This window comes from Engystomops pustulosus, chromosome 4 (assembly GCF_040894005.1).
Source record: "Engystomops pustulosus chromosome 4, aEngPut4.maternal, whole genome shotgun sequence".
In the NCBI taxonomy this organism is placed as follows: domain Eukaryota; kingdom Metazoa; phylum Chordata; class Amphibia; order Anura; family Leptodactylidae; genus Engystomops; species Engystomops pustulosus.
The window spans coordinates 57,545,802-57,562,261 of NC_092414.1; the positions used below are offsets into that span (position 1 = coordinate 57,545,802).

Below are 16,460 nucleotides of genomic sequence, written 5' to 3' on the forward strand. Positions count from 1 at the left end.
ATTGCCAGCCCCAGTTTGCCCAATTCATTAAAAAAAAAAAAAAAAAGTCAATGCTCACCTTTCCGCCGCCCCCCGCATGTCTTCTCTTCTTCGGTTTGGCAGTGGCAGGTCCGTGTAACGCTCTGGCACACAAGCTGTGATGTCAGCCGCTGCTGCCATCACAGCCTGGCAGAGGGGGAGAGAGCGGCACACAGCCTGGCAGAGGGGGAGAGAGCGGCACACAGCCTGGCAGAGGGGGAGAGAGCGGCACACAGCCTGGCAGAGGGGGAGAGAGCGGCGCACAGCCTGGCAGAGGGGGAGAGAGCGGCGCACAGCCTGGCAGAGAGGGAGAGAGCGGCGCACAGCCTGGCAGAGGGGGAGAGAGCGGCACACAGCCTGGCAGAGGGGGAGAGAGCGGCGCACAGCCTGGCAGAGGGGGAGAGAGCGGCGCACAGCCTGGCAGAGGGGGAGAGAGCGGCACACAGCCTGGCAGAGGGGGAGAGAGCGGCACACAGCCTGGCAGAGGGGGAGAGAGCGGCACACAGCCTGGCAGAGGGGGAGAGAGCGGCACACAGCCTGGCAGAGGGGGAGAGAGGCAGTGGTACAGAAGATGGGAGAGAGAGAGTGCACAGGCTAGTCAGATGAGTGATTGCTACTTGTAAAGTTAAAACTATAACTAAACTTCGGGTACCAGCTGATCCAGCCTGTAATAATGTCTATCATTACTTTAAAAGTGGTTTATATTTTACACCCCCCTTTACATTTTGGCTTTTGGGGCCCTGTTCAGTAAACTTTGCAAATAGTGTAATTCTCTTCTGGAGAAAAACTGCCTCATGCCGATTACCTTGTTTTCCCAATTAAAAATGGCACTTCCGGAGTTGTGCAATCTCCCCATTTTTATATGCCCTCTGCATTGAGTATTTTGTGGCCTACATTAGCAGTTATCCTGATATCTGGGTATGGTTTTTTCTGTACTACTTTGGCTACACGCACACAAATGTTTGATTTCTATTTTTTTCAAAGGTCTCATGCACATAAACTTCATGAATGGGAAGGAGATGCCCACCATGGTTCAGTGCCATCTGTGGTGGCAAATGCTACGGAGAGGTGGAGATCTAAGAAATGTTTGAGCCTTTTTGCTTGCTGCCAGCATATCCTCCATCCCCAGGTTACTAACTGACATGCAACTCCTCACTCCTATTGTTTTATTCTGTATTGTCTTATTTGTATGTTGCCCACAATTTGTAAAGCTCTGCAGAATAAGATGGCACATTATGGACTGTATGTTAGCCCTTATTCCTATAATAATATGATAATAATGTGCCACTCCCTCCATTTTAAGAGTTATAATTACATTACTTATAATTACACTAAGGAGTTGGTATAAATGACATCAGAAACCAAATGCATTTTTCATAATTTCTTCTAGGATTTTAGCAACAAACCTGCTGCTTTTGAACATATTTGAAGTGTGCATTTTTGGTTGTTTATACTGTGCCTAATTTAAGAAGAATTTGTATATATATATTATTATACACACACAAAAGTTAGTGATTACATGGAATTTTGTTTTCAGATTATCAGCTAGCAAAACCTTAATGCACAAAAACCACATCAGCAATATTGACAAGACTGGTATTTATTGCACAAAAAAAAATTGCCCATAAAATTGGGTTTAGTAATATAATACAGTGCGTATTATGGAAAAATATTTACAAATACAGGAAGACGGCTCTGTACATTATACACAGGATTCATTCAAATAATTTAAGTACGCAAACAGACAATACCACTAGCGCTTTCCAGCGATCCAGGAGGAGCAGGTATTACACACATGCAGCATGAGCGGATGGATTCTGCCAGGAATTTAAGACATTAACAAATGATCCAAAATTTGGTCAACAGCAGGAGCCTGTAAAACCTACACTGCAAAGGAGCAGAAATGGTAAAATCTAAAAGATTTTTTTTTTTTTACTCTTTTTGCTTATTAATGTCTTTTCTATTGAAATTGTGTTGTTTTATGTCATTGTAAAGCGAGTAGACAATAAGTGGTTAAACCAAGAAGACCAATAAAGCTGAGTCATTCCGAACAATTTCTCCACAAAATATTGTATTTTTTTTCTCGTTTTATAAATGTTATGTAGTAAACTGTAGGTAATGTAAATTGGGACAGATCCGAGATTCAATTTGCATCTGATCACAAAAAAAAAAATATTTACATCAGACACTAAAGAAAAAACAGCATAACAACATCAACAACTAATGAATACATGTAGGATGCTACAGAAATACAGGGAATGACTGCCACAATATTACCGGACTAATGACTTACCTCTGTTATGTAAATAAGTAATGCAGCTTGTAGTATCTAGTATCTTCACAAGGGGGCAGCACATGCTGCAGCCATATAATCCAAGTACAGTTCTCTGCTGGTGGCTTATTGGGTTACTAAATGGCTTCAAAAATACCTACAAGGGGCTTGTCTCCAATTTTACATATAGAGCAGCCAACCAAATAGCAATATAAGACGGCTACTTATCTCATCAATGCTGTACCCGGACATACACGTGTAGTATGCAGAGAACCCATATGACTCCATACCTTGTAGCTGCAGACACTCTGTAGTGTCTCCGTATTGCAGAGTATAACAGTGATACTACCCCACACAAGCATAGCATCTATAGATAGATTCATGGATGATCAGTTTTGGTTCAGCTTTTAACAGCATCTGTAGCATCCGTTTATTTTCCATATGTATTAAAAATACATGTGGCCAGATACATTTCAAAAGTGTGTCCTAGCAATCATCCACTTTTCTGGAATAGGATGTTATCCGATTAGAGTCTATTTTTTTAATTACTGACTTTTTAATGAAAAGGACACACGGATGTGTGCATTGCTTCACTAGACATTATTGCAGCTGTGCACATCGCTACTAAAGACTGCACAAGGCCGTTTTTCACCATCATGGGAATGAGCCCCTTATAAATGTAATTTACTAACGCGTTCATGAAGGTATAAGAGCATTCTGCATTGCTGGATAATCACAGACATACGTATACAGATTTTTTTGGAAGCCAGATGTTCATCAAGTTATACAATTTGACTGCAAAGAGAATTTTGCTCCATTTTCAAATTTGTCCAGAGCGAAAATCTAAGTTTTTTTTCAGTAACGGAGGTTAAATAAAACAAATAAATGAAACACAAAATGTACAAGAAACTGATTTGTAGGATTCATTAAAAAATGTGGAAAAAGAAGCTGCGAATGTTCAGGTTGCAGATTGTGAAGTATGTGACCCCGCTATAGCTGCTGTATCATAGATTTTGTATTGTATCTGCACAGAACTAAGGTTTATTGCTGCAGCTTATGCAGTAAGTGGTTTTATTTTATATCCTTACCAAATTGTTATGTTACTTATTTCTGAATATAAAAGATCAAAAATAGAAAAATCTAGATCTTTAAAAAAAAAAAAAAAAATTAATAATAAGTATATTTGATATCTTTCAACACAAGCCGATTATACTTCAAATTCACTACAAAAACAATACATTGAAAGAAGGGTCAAAAAAAAAAAAAAAAAAAATAAGTGTACTGAATGAATTACCATTCTGGATTTCCTCTTAAAACTTGGTAATTATTATTTTATTCCTCCTGGCAATGATTGGATTTGACCTTTTTAATGCTTGTCAATAGGACGTAGGCTGGTAAGGTCTCTTCTAACGTGTGAGTATACAAACACTGACACTTTTGTAGATAGGAAAGGTAACACTCAACTCAATGTATTCATACATTTAAAGGACTTACGGTAAATCCAAGAAACCGCTCAATATAAAAAAAGAGCAATTTAATGGGAAGGGGGGGGGGGGGGTTTAACTGAACAAACGCGTTCTCTTTAGGGTGCACATGGTCAGAGTTTAGATTTGCCAATTTCCATCCAGATTTTTGAGGTCAGTAATTGAATTCATGAAAATCCACATGTTGAAAAACAAAATGCACAGAGAATATCTGCATGGTGTACCTCTCATTGACATGACTGTTACTGTATTACACCAGCAGATTTTCCACGAGTAATACAGATTGCCCGCATTCATCCTTCAGAGTTCTTGAAGGCGTTGTCTAGGATTAGAAAATATGTGGCTGCTTCCTTTCTAGAACAGTGCCTCCCCTGTCCATGGGTTGTCCAGCAGGGAGCAGTAGCATCGTGTACAACTTATGGACAGGTGTGGAAGGGAAAAAAAAAAAAAGTGTTTTTGTAATCCTGGTCAAATTTAATGTAAGCAAATTGCCAAAATATACTGGAAAGTTATTAATGATGGATGTAAAAGCATTTCCACAAATGGAGATTTTTGCCATAGTATAGGCGTCCTCTTTGTGCGCTAATGGTTAACTACCGCCTGTGAGGATCAACCTTCTGCAGACGATCAGGCCACACACCGCAGCACCTCTGGAAAGCCGATTTAGGTTACCTCAAACCTTAAATATTTAAAAATAAAGGACAACCTTCAGCTTGGGGCAATATTTTCTTCTTCATTTTACCTGTTGAACCAGCAAAGAAATCTGGTTGTAGACGAGAGAGATTTGTACTGTAGAAAGCAGTCATTCAACGTCACACTCAACATTTGTTCACGTCTCACCCTATTTACAAAAATAATTCTCAAAAAGTTCATACAAAGTTATAAAGAGGAAGCAAAAGTTTGTAGAGTCTTTAGAAGTGTCCAAAATGCTGCGGTGATAAGGACCCACAACTGTGAGCGCCTTGTTCCTCACGATTCACAAGTTCTCTCTTATTTCCATTAGGACTCCCATAAAAAAAATATATAGGGAGAATCTCCTGCAATGTGATTATCTTCCTGAATATCTGCTGGGACATTACTCCGCCGTAGAGTCTATTACCAAATACTGCAATAAGACATTTTCCTCTGCGTTGTGGCTCACGGTGGGATTAGGCTTTCCCTTTTACAGAAGAATCTGCGCAACATAAGGAGAGTGTGTGCTGGCTATTGCAGCTAGTAACGGAAGATCGCTGGATTCAATTCTGGGGGAAAAAAAAAACAGTTGAATTATTGCGCTGAACAAGTAACCTGATGACATCACAACATATAATGCATAGACTCTGTCTGATTCAAGTTAATGAGACTGTTCAGATGAACAACATAATTTTGAAGGGGTTTATTTCATCCAATGTTCAAGAAATGTCTAATGTGATACGACCCCACCGATAAGCTCAGCACAGTGGAACTACGGTTTTTAACAACACCTATCGTTAAAGTGTCCTGTGGTCACTGTATAATTGTAAGCTACAACCAAGCTTGCCACACAAACACTTATATTTAAAAAAAAAAAAAAAAAAAATTACATATTATATAGAACTACACAGAAATTCAAAAAAAAAAAGAAAAAACATTTTGGTTCATGACCAACGCCATGAGCCGAAACGGATAGGTAATAGTCATAGTTATATATTCCATTTTTAATCAGTCCTCAACAACTTCTATAGATTATGCAGGAGAATAATCCATGGATGTATGTAGATATTTGTGGGTCGGTGTGGTGGATAATCTGTAAGGCATAAGCCTCTTGATGTATCTGGCAGGCGCCGCAGCAGCTGGGAAAAACTATGCCAAGTCCAATCCTGCGTGGCTTTGTAAAAACTTGTGAACGAAAATTTGCGGGTTTTTCAAAATTACGCAGGCAGGGCGGGAACGCGCCAAGCCCACCCACTCTGCAGTACCCGTCCACGCCCACATGGTGTGGAGGTTGCGGAGTCGCTTCGGGAATGCAAGAATTTGTGATCATAACACTGCTTCTACACCACAAAACTGGCGTAGAAACAGTGATAAATCTCCCCCCTGGTGTCTATGTTGGGATGAAAAGTCAAAAGCACAATATCAAGGTTATGGTGACCTGCGATTTTAGACTCTTTAGAGTAATAGCCTAGTATTTTCTCGTCTTAAAGTGGTTTACGTCAAGTGATGTCATGAGATCTGTCAACTTCTTACCCCAACACCATGCTGAGCTCCTTCACATGAACTCTGGTTTGTCCTTTGAGATATTCAGAAAGCATTCTGCTTTTGAAGTAGAGCTCTTGCAGTCTGTCTTCTAGATGCATGATGCACTGATGGAAAGGAGATTAGATGGTAGAAGTCAACACTACACTTTATTAGACTGCAAAAACTACTCCCCCTGCCCAAATAGAACAAAATCAGAATTAACTCCACTTACAAAGTTTGCTGACAAGTTGTGTCTATAGAGTTGGAGAGTGGAATGAAGAAGGCTGGAGACCAGGCTGGATACCAGCACCTCCTTGCCTAACTTGTTATCAGTCGTCCTCCTCTGACTACTGGCCACCTGTACTGACCATTTATCCACGTCTGCGATAATGCAGACAGCTTCTGCTGTAGGTTCATCCAAAACTGGATGCTGTACAAGAGAAATCAAGAAAGTGAATTGACACATTTGTATTGAGAAATTCTGCTCTTCCTAAGTATCTATAAATGACATACCTGTACAGCATGTGACAAGTCTGACATCAGGCACTGCCTTAACTTCTCCTCACTTCCTATTCCTTGCAGAACAAAGTCTGGTACGTAGGAAGTGCAATAGCCAGCTAACAAAGATCTTCCAAAGTTAGCCATGTTGGGCTTCACAGAATTGACTTCCACCAATTTTGACCTGGAAAAAAACGAGAAAACGTTTTTAGGAAAAGAAGAAAGTTTTTTCTTGTCTTGAGCATTAAACTTTTCAGACATTTAGATAAATTGGCATTCCTGGGTGCCAGGTCATCGCTTAAATTTTTACCTAAAACTGGCTACTGTAAAAGGCACTTGATAAAACCGTAGAGAGTGACAAAATAAAGTGTTGTCTTTGTGCTGTCATATGCTACCTACCAAGTATAACAATGAGCAGTTTCTTAGGTAGTCACTGAAGTCTACAATGAGAAACATTGAGCAACAGGGGGCCATATTCTGCTCTGGGGTGGTGGGCAGCAGCAGTGCCCTAAAGAGGACCCGTCACCTAATACAAAGCTGTACAATTTATTGCTGCTGTGGCTCTGTAATTTTTATGTGCACAAGTTCAATAAATATGGATCCCAAATGTGAATTAGCCGATGTTGGCCAAGGGGGTGGTAACCCTTTATTTCCCTACATCACAAATGCAGCCTCTATAAATCTAAATACATTGTACACTTCTTCAATAAATGTAAACCTGATACTTTTTTCTCTCATGGGTTACATGAAATTGTGTTCTGCATCTCTCGTATGACACAACTGGGTAACCAACTCCTTACCCTGGAAATTGGATTTCCTCTTCTTCCATCCACTCTTCCTGCTCTGCCCCGTAGTAATGAATACTTGGTGTGAGAAGCTCATGGCCTGTATCCTCACTCTCGCTGTCACCTAGGGCACTGTCTGAGCTCTCATTCCTTGGAATGTCCCAGTCAGTGCCCACCGCCACTTTACTCTCTGATTTTTCCTTATCCCCATGGGGGACAGATACAGAGACTTTGTCTCTTTGGTCCCGCTCAGCAAAGCAGTTTTTACATAAATTCGGAAGAACTGAATTGGTTCCACCAGAAGATGGTTTATCTACTTCGCACAGTTTGTTTAAGCACCCCGAGTCACGGTCCTGATCAGAGGTTTTTGTGCCACCTTTTGGAATTTCCTCAATGATCTTTGCCTCAATAGAACCATCTTCCGGAAAATATTCATCAAACATGCTGATGTTCTCAGGATGAAAGGGATTCCAGTTTTGGATTTTGCTTGCCACCCGGGAAAGCTTCTCCGCTGACCCACCAGCTTTTTGGTCCTCAGTAACTGGTTTTGCCACACTAAACTGGGGGTCAGAAAGTGTCCTCTGCTCCTGCACTGGATGAAGCTGGTGCTTCTGCATCTGTTCCGCTACATTTTGGATTTTTATCTCTATATCAGAGTCAGGTGACATAGAATCTCCAATCTGAAATTTCACCTTGTTCAAAAGATGGCCGGAGCCACAAGGCACAGCCGCAGACTTGTCAGGAGGTTTCTTCTCTATACTGATTTCACTAGTTCTCATGCTTTTGACAGTCGGACTTTCATCCAATGGTTTTTCATTTTCCAAGCTCTGAACGGTAGGCTCCAGATTTCCTACTGCCAAGACAGATTTATCTAATGGAGCTGCCCCAATCTTAATGACAGTCTCTATCTTGGCATCCAGACAAGGTCTCGATTTATCCCGATAGACTTCGGAATAACCATTGTCTTCATGGCTAGATGATTGAGAAACAAATTGGCTCCCATCATTGCTTGCCTCAACTGACTCCGAAATGGGACTCTTTGGATTGTTGTCCTGAAAAGAGTCGTCATGCTGGTCAGTGAGGGGACACTGGCAACACTGGCATTTCTTTTCAGAAGTTCGCATTTCTTCAGAGTCACTGCTCAGCAGGCAGCCCTTGTTCTTATGCATTGTGATCAGCACATAGTCCGTCTCTTCTACCTCTCCTTTCTGCAGCATGGTGGTGATGACTGTGCCCGGCATGACAATGGCTTCATCTTCCCCACTCTCCAGGAGGTGGGTCTCTTGGAGTTCAGAGCACCTGATGAAGTAAGTCAGAAAATACAGCAACCTCTGCACCAGATCTTGCCTCTTGCCCACAACGACCGTCCGTGATGAGCGCACAGGTGACCCAATAGCTCCGTATAAATCTCCTACACGGACAGACAAGAAAATAAATGGTCAGTAATTGTTGATATTCCAATAATAAAGGACTCTTATCCTCCAATACAAATATGTTTCTTTATTAATGGGGTTTTCTGAATTGCTAAATCACCTACTCCTAAAACTGGCAGGGAATATTTGGATAGGTGGGGTTCAGATAACTGGCACTCCGATAACAAGAAACGTCTATGGTTGTGACTCCAACCCTACAAAGCAAACATTGCGCTCCGTCCACCACCCCCAGCTGCATCCATAACATGGCATAAAGACGGAGCAAGACAATTTTGGCATAATGGATATGAAATTACTGCTATCATGTGCAGTCTGTACTAAAAGGGATCTTTTTTTAAGGCTATGGATGAATTTTTGAAAAATATATTTTTGACTAAAAGGCAATTTTGTAATTTTACTATAAATTCTGAAGCATTTGTCATGTGAAGCTTCCTACATGCTATCAGAAGGTGGCAGCAGAGCTCTAGCATGACCATAGGTGCACCACACCCACACGCTACTGAGGGAAATGTAATTTTGGACACGTAACCCCTTTTACATTAAAGCCAAAAGGAAACAATAATACAAAGTAGTGATGCTGGGGTTACTTCTGCTGCGAGTTTGTAGTAGTAAAAAAAAAAAAAAAAAACCTGACTATAGTATCCAGTATCCTTGGCTGGTAGCCATTCAACCCCTCTGTAAGAAGCACCTGTCTGTTTTGCTCGATTTTGGTAAAAAAAAATAATATAATAAATTCACTTCTATGATCACATGCTATTGACAAGAGCATCAGCAAACCAGTAAAAAATATCTGCCTCTGGATGCACAATGCAGCCGTCTCTTCTGCCAGCTCACCCTTGGCGTAATTATGCCCGTGAAATCTGTGCGCCCACACAACAATTTCTAAGTACAGAGCAATTCAAGCCTACACAATGGTGCCACATAGCGAATGGGCCCACTCAGTACATGGCCATGGCATCTCCCTTCAGTATATAGTACTACTACACGTGATTGTCAGTACTAACCCAGCTGCGCCCAGAGAGGATTGTAAGGATGAGTCTTTGCCAACATATCTACACTTTGTGATGAGTGCTTTTCAAGGAAGATTTTAATGGGTGGTTGACCATTGGGCATCACAGTCGGGACCCATGCCAGGTGATTTGTGAGGATGGCAGTGATAAGAGCTGGAAGGAACCTGAAATAATAAGCGTAAAAACACACGGTTAAAATAGACACAGTACCAAAATATGTGCCAGTGCTTAAAGGAAATCTACCATTTGTTTTTATCCATTGTGAACCAAACATACATTGAGAATTATGTAGCTACGCTGATGCAAAATCATATGTTTAATCCCTAAACTGAGTGGTCTTGCTCCAAAAACAATTATAGAATTCAAGACCTTGGTAACGCTGGGTGCAGACTGGCTTCTGTACATAACAGAGCTGCCTGGACTGTCCAGACAGGCATCAATCAACCTGAGCTGGATGATGGTGCAGCGATTGACTACTTCTGCCTGTCAGGGTCAACAAAGTGATGACATATTCTCAGCTTATGCTGGGCAGGACAAGGATGGAGAAGTGCATAATTAGGGTGACAACAATGCCGTGGCGGCCACAGGATAATGTTACTATTGTTTTTCAGGAAAACCACTCAGTTCAAGGATTAAACAAGATATGTTTCTGCATCAGTGTCACTACAGCATTTTCAAGGTATGTTTGGTTCATAATGCATCAAATCAAATGGTAGATTTCCATTTAGTATGATGTTATTTGTGACAATAGCAGAGGCAGATTTATTAATACAGGCTTATATTTAGACCGTTCAGAACTTGACACGCCAACATTTATCACCGTGGCTTTTGCTAGATGATAGGTCTGGCACATCTTTAGATACTTCTGGTCTATCTGTAGGCCACATCTTGGTTGGCTTAGTGTAAGCCAGTTTTTTTTTTTTTTGCAAACTTTGGCACAATGCTAGGACTTGGACATGTAAATTCTGGCTCACTTTCATTAGTAAATTTTTCCTAATGAATGGTGTATATGACACCAGAAAGAAGAGAGCTGCACAATAATTAGAAAAATATATGTCTCCTTTATTAACAATCCATACAGATAATTATACATATAACTCCCAAATGACTGGGAAAGTACGATATATGGGGAAAACAAGATGCCTCAGATGAAACCATGACACACTTACTCATAGGCATGGTAACGGGCAGACAGCAGGCAATCAGGGGGGAGGTCAAAAGATGCAGGGGACCCCTGCATCTTCTGACCTCCCCCCTGATTGCCCGCTGTCTGCCTGTTACCATGCCTACGGGTAAGTGTGACATAGTTTTTTGGAATCTATAATACCGGTACCTCTGGCTTAGTGAATCACAGGTTTACTGCACTGTTGCCACTTTACCCTGCATTCCTTATCCTAGTTTTGGACATTTCATGTTTTGATTACTATATTGGCATATTTTTGACTTTGGGTCACAGGAAAAGGAGGGGGGGTCTTCGGGTCTTTTGTGGTGGTCCCATGTTTCATCTGGGACATCTTGTTTTCCCCATATATCGTACTTTCCCAGTCTTTTGGGAGTTACAGGCAGTCCCCGGGTTACATACAAGATAGGGTCTGTAGGTTTGTTCTTAAGTTGAATTTGTATGCAAGTCGGAACTGTATATTTTATCATTGTAGCTCCAGCACAAACTTTTTTGGTCTCTGTGACAATTGGATTTTAAAAATGTTGGATTGTCATAAGAATCAGGATTAACAATAAAGCTTCATTACAGACACCTGTGATACCTGTTACAGCTGATCATTGTGGACCAAAGTACAATAAATTACCAATATCCAGAGGTCTGTTTGTAACTAGGGGTCGTATGTAAGTCGAGTGTTCTTAAGTAGGGGACCGCCTGTATATGTATAATTATCTGTATGGATTGTTAATAAAGGAGACATATATTTTTCTAATTGTGCAGCTCTCTTCTTTTTGGTGTTATTAGTGGCTTCTTTTCAAGAGTTGGTGTGATACCCAATATTGGGGTGATTTTGAATGGTGTATATGACCTGTGTATTTATTAGAATCTCCCCAGTTAAAACTGCAGTTGGTAAGTTGACTCATTAGTTGATATTTTCAGTAATAGTAGACTTATTTATTTTCAACCAATGTATTTTATATAATTATATAATGCAAAAACTTCAGGTCTCCAAAAATTTGGAGCCCTCAGCATACACTGGTAACATAAATATATGAGACCATGATAAGGACTTTTTCTCACATAGAGAACATTTGTTATTTTATACCGCACCTGGGGCCTGAATGGTGTTGCAGTTTCAGACTGCAGTGGGTGCTTGGCTGTTGATGAATACAAACAGAGGCTGGTGGTGACAGAAGGTGGCATGAAACCCAAAATAACCCCTTAAGGATCATGTCATTTTTGTTTTTTGGGTTTCCATTGTTCACCTTCCCCCAGTCCATAAAAATCCATAACTTTGTTATTTTTTCCGATTTACTGGGCTGTAGGAGGGCTTTTTTGCTGCCTAACAAATTGCACCTCCTAGTGACAGCATTTCATTTTCCATGCTGGTAACTGGAAGGCTGGAAGAAAATTCCAAATCTGAGAAGTTGTTGAACTTTTGGATACAGTTTTTACACAATTTACAGTGCGCTCCAAAATTACAGATGGAACTGGGCATTACCCAGTGGGCCAGAATGGGTAAGCCGGATGCCATTTTTGTTTTCACCTAATGCAGGACCTTTGCAGTAACTCACTGCTGGACTTATAGTCCTTTAATGGAGCTGTACGATTACCGTGAACAGAACAGCATGGTGTCTTAGCTATAGGCACTTCATGTCGTACAGTTACACTAGGGTGCATAAAGGGGTTACAACAGCGCTATGACCATTTGTATCTGTTTGTGCTGCCTTTGTCACGTTGCTGGACTTTGGGCTACTGTTTACTGTGGGGAATATTTGTAAATATTTCACAGCTAGTGACATTCCCAAAACCTAAAAATAGCTGCTTGTGTTTGGACATCATTTGGTGCCAGTCTGTGCAGTGACAAAACTAGTAACATCCACTGAAAATCCCATTTGCATACCATAAATAGTTACAGCAGAAAGCCCCATCTTTCCTCTTCAATGATGCTATAGATGGCACCTTATATACTGCTCTACACTTCTTAAACTTTTTATGACCAATGGAGGTCTAAGGGACATGACACTGACCAATCAAGTGTTGCCTTGTATTGGAGAAAAAGTCTCTTTATCTGGCACATAAGATTTAAACATGCTCTGGGATTTCGGCTCCATTCACACGTTTGTATATGGAGGGCATGAGCATGCCGTAAAAACGCATTATGCATGGGCACGGTGCCCACTCCTCTCGCCGCACAGCTCCCTATGGAAAGCGGAGGGGTGGACTTCCCTCACCCCCTTCCTTCTCCACCCCGATTCCAGCTCACATTTGCTCACACGGACCTGTGAAGGGAGCCTTAGATTCAGACCTCTGAAGCACAAGTTAGAATGTTATATGTGATTCAGGATTGGAATGGACCAATGGAGGTGATGGCCCTGGCCTCATGTTCTGTGTGAGAAGACATTGATATAGATGATCATGCAAAGATTATGAGGTCCTAATACAGTACATGGCAACGAGTAATGAATTAAAAAAAATACATTACTGGTTTTTTGAGGTGTATTCCATCAGGAAGGCAAACTCTTTCATAAACCGCTGACACAAGTGATTCTTCTCTGGGGATCCAGACATCATAGTTAGCCAAACAGGTTCTGATATACGGGGCATTGTGTACAGGTTACAGATTGTTGTCCTGCGGATGAAAGTGTAAATTGGTATAAGATCAAATGTTTCCATCACATTCTATGAATGCCCAGCTTGTCCACCACACATTTCTTACAATTTTCCCTTTTGCCATTAGTACTTTCCACTTCTGGAATTTATTTATTTAGTTATTTTTTTTGCAGAGGCCCTCCATTCACATCACAGACATGGATTATAGACACGATTATAGAAAACACCATTAATACAATAGCTGATGTCACAGCTTATCTATACTTTCATAAACCATAACTTGTCAGCCACAAGGATATCACTAAATGCTGTTAATGGAGCAAAGGAAAAGTTCAGGCAAGATGGCAGCCCCCAGGAAAATTGTAAATGTGATATATTAATGGGTTTCCTATAAAATATATTTATCCCCAATCTACAGGAGAAAGGATCATTGCCTCATTGTGGGGATCCAACTGCCAGGGGGTCCCTATTTAAAAAAAATCGGCAGAAGGAGGGCTCTAGGCCCTCCGCCTTAGGATGCTGCCACATGTTGCGTTCTTGGACTGTTTTTGAACGGACTGTTAACGCATGCGTTTTCTTAAACTGATGCATTTTTGTAAGCTTACCATGCGATTGGATAGTTTTAATCTGTTTCACAGTTGCCTACACTTCTAGAAATGAAGATAAAACAAATTCAAAGCAGCCAAACGCACGGTAAACATTCAAAAACGCATGCTTTTTTTAAATGGTTAAAATGGTTCAAGAACATGACGTTTGGCAGCACCCCGAGCTGTCCAGTGATGCTGGACCCGTCTTAATTATTGCAAAAAAAATGTATTAAAAAAATGATAACACGCTCCCTTTAATTTACCCCCACTCCTTTTCATTACTCAGTGTCTCCTAGTTAGACAAAATTTTAGCACATTTAGCTCGACTTGTGTCCTATTATGTGGATTTATTGTTCCCAGCTGCACCATGACAAGTACTGTCGGATTAAGTAGAGTACCACATCTGAAAGGGCAGATACAAAAGATTTGTTCTCGGTCCTAGTACAGTCGCCGTTTGTTTCTCAGTAGAGAATACATTGGAAGTAAGATTTCAGATCCTGCGCACAAGTGAGAGCGACAGATGTTCTCTTCATCTTATACAACAAGAGTATGATGGAATATTTATAGGAAGAAATGTAAAGCATTCTTACAGGTCCATCTTTTCAGAAGGTGTTAAAGCATGTTTGCCCAGAGCAGATAGAGCGGGTCTTGTGATACATTATTTACTATTCTGGTAACCCTGGCTGAATCTGCGGCTGATAGTGTTTCCTCCAAGACGGATCAGATTGCGCTGGCTGCCCTCCAGCAGACATGTGACTGCAATAAAGGGAACCCTCGATACCAGAAATGAGAGTATTAATGGCTCACGGGCCAAGGGCAGGGCGCAGCAGCTACGTGTGCACACGCTTACACCCTGTCCCCTCCATCTTTTAACTCTTTAAACAAATTGTTCAAACCTTTCAGATATCAAAGGGATTATGAAGAGACTATTTCTACTAATACAAAAGTATAAGCATCATAGATCTGGCATGTTACAATCCATTTCTAACAAGAATATATGTGGGGATCGGAGTTCAGAGCCAATTCAGTTACATTTTCATCTTTGTTAGAGCATAACCAAAATGAAAAAAATCCCTTTCCCTATATTTCCCTGTAGAGTTCAATGTACAGAAAGGTAGCTTGTGTTTTCCCACTCTAAACAACTGAAGCTGAGAAACACGTATGTGAACGGAGCCTTAGCCTCTTTCACAATGGTGTTGATTTTCACATCCGTGGTTCAGTGATTTCCGTGGATGCCTCACAGAACCATTGTTTTCAATGGGTGTTTTCACATTGGCTTGTATTTTCACTGATCCGTTGTTCGTGGAAAAAATTATGAAACATGTCCTATTTTTTTTCATGGATGTGGATCACGGAAGGTTATAGAAGTCTACTGGTCATCAAAAAAAAAAAAAAAAAAAAAACATGCTTTTTTTTTTTTTTTTACTGATTAAGGCTGAGAAACCAAGTGCAATGTTTTTATAGTAATGTTAAAACCTTCCGGTATTATTTGTGGACGCATAGATAAAATAGAAGAAAAACGGAGACACAACGGAAACAAAACACAAGGAATGCACAGTGGAAGTGGAGCACACACCATGTGAAACTTCCTTCTTAATGCTAAAGATATTGCAACACAATTTCTGCTACCTTTTTTGGCTTCCTTTTTTGACAACAAAGAAGAGGAAAGACAATGTATGAATTATTATGTTCATGTTACAGGTTATTAACCTCACACCTGTAATAAACTTCTGTGACAATACACATGAAATAACGCAGTAAACCCCAAAGTGGGCTTCATCTCTGTGCAGAGTTGTAAGTAAGGGAGAATTTGTATGTTTATGTTACCAATGCTCCAGAAATAAAGTAAAAACAGGAGAAGGAAGCTCAAGAGTTTGTATGTTCTCTCCGTGTTTGCATGGGTTTCCTCCAGTTTCCTCCCACACTACAAAACATACTGGTGAGTTGATTAGATTGTGAGCCCCATTGGGGACAGGGGTGATCTGACAAGCTCTATGCAGCACTGCGTAATCTGTACGCTATATAAAAAATAAATAAATAAAGGAAGGAAAGGAATCATCCATCAGTTCCTCTCCCCTTATGTCATGCTATACCAGACATTTAGATTACAAGCTTCTGATCATCTGAACTATCAAAGCTGAAAAGTCTGCCAAACACGACTTTCTACAAGAAGACCAATTCAGACTCCCCAAGCACAAATCCATGAAACAAAAGCATCTCAGAAAACTATGACAATGAACAGTGATGTTCTTCTGTCCTGAGGAGCCATAGAGGGCATCTGAGGTAATTGGCTGCTGCTAGTTATTTCTTGGAAGTGAAGGCCATCTGTCTGCATTCATACACCTTGTGAGTGGCAGTACTCAATTGCCGATAAACACCACATTGCAGGAGTACGGCCGAAGTGA

General features: G+C 40.7%; 1 protein-coding gene and 1 long non-coding RNA gene across 4 annotated transcripts in view; one reads left to right on the forward strand and one right to left on the reverse strand.

Annotated features, from left to right (window-relative positions):
* The window catches only part of LOC140126468 (uncharacterized), a 30,215-nt gene extending 28,353 nt beyond the window's left edge, over nucleotides 1-1,862 (forward strand). The window contains exon 3 of the long non-coding RNA XR_011854841.1: nucleotides 1,003-1,862. This is a non-coding gene — a long non-coding RNA (uncharacterized lncRNA). The remainder of the gene's footprint in view (nucleotides 1-1,002) is intronic.
* Nucleotides 1,601-16,460, reverse strand: part of FNIP1 (folliculin interacting protein 1) — a 67,404-nt gene continuing 52,544 nt past the window's right edge. For all 3 annotated transcript variants that reach the window (XM_072145966.1, XM_072145964.1, XM_072145965.1), the window contains 7 exons: nucleotides 13,341-13,487; nucleotides 9,691-9,860; nucleotides 7,269-8,664; nucleotides 6,484-6,652; nucleotides 6,203-6,400; nucleotides 5,980-6,095; nucleotides 1,601-5,015 (listed from right to left, as the gene is read on the reverse strand). In XM_072145966.1, coding sequence (XP_072002067.1) covers nucleotides 4,937-5,015; nucleotides 5,980-6,095; nucleotides 6,203-6,400; nucleotides 6,484-6,652; nucleotides 7,269-8,664; nucleotides 9,691-9,860; nucleotides 13,341-13,487 — 2,275 coding nt within the window. In that variant the 3' untranslated portion in view covers nucleotides 1,601-4,936. The remainder of the gene's footprint in view (nucleotides 5,016-5,979; nucleotides 6,096-6,202; nucleotides 6,401-6,483; nucleotides 6,653-7,268; nucleotides 8,665-9,690; nucleotides 9,861-13,340; nucleotides 13,488-16,460) is intronic.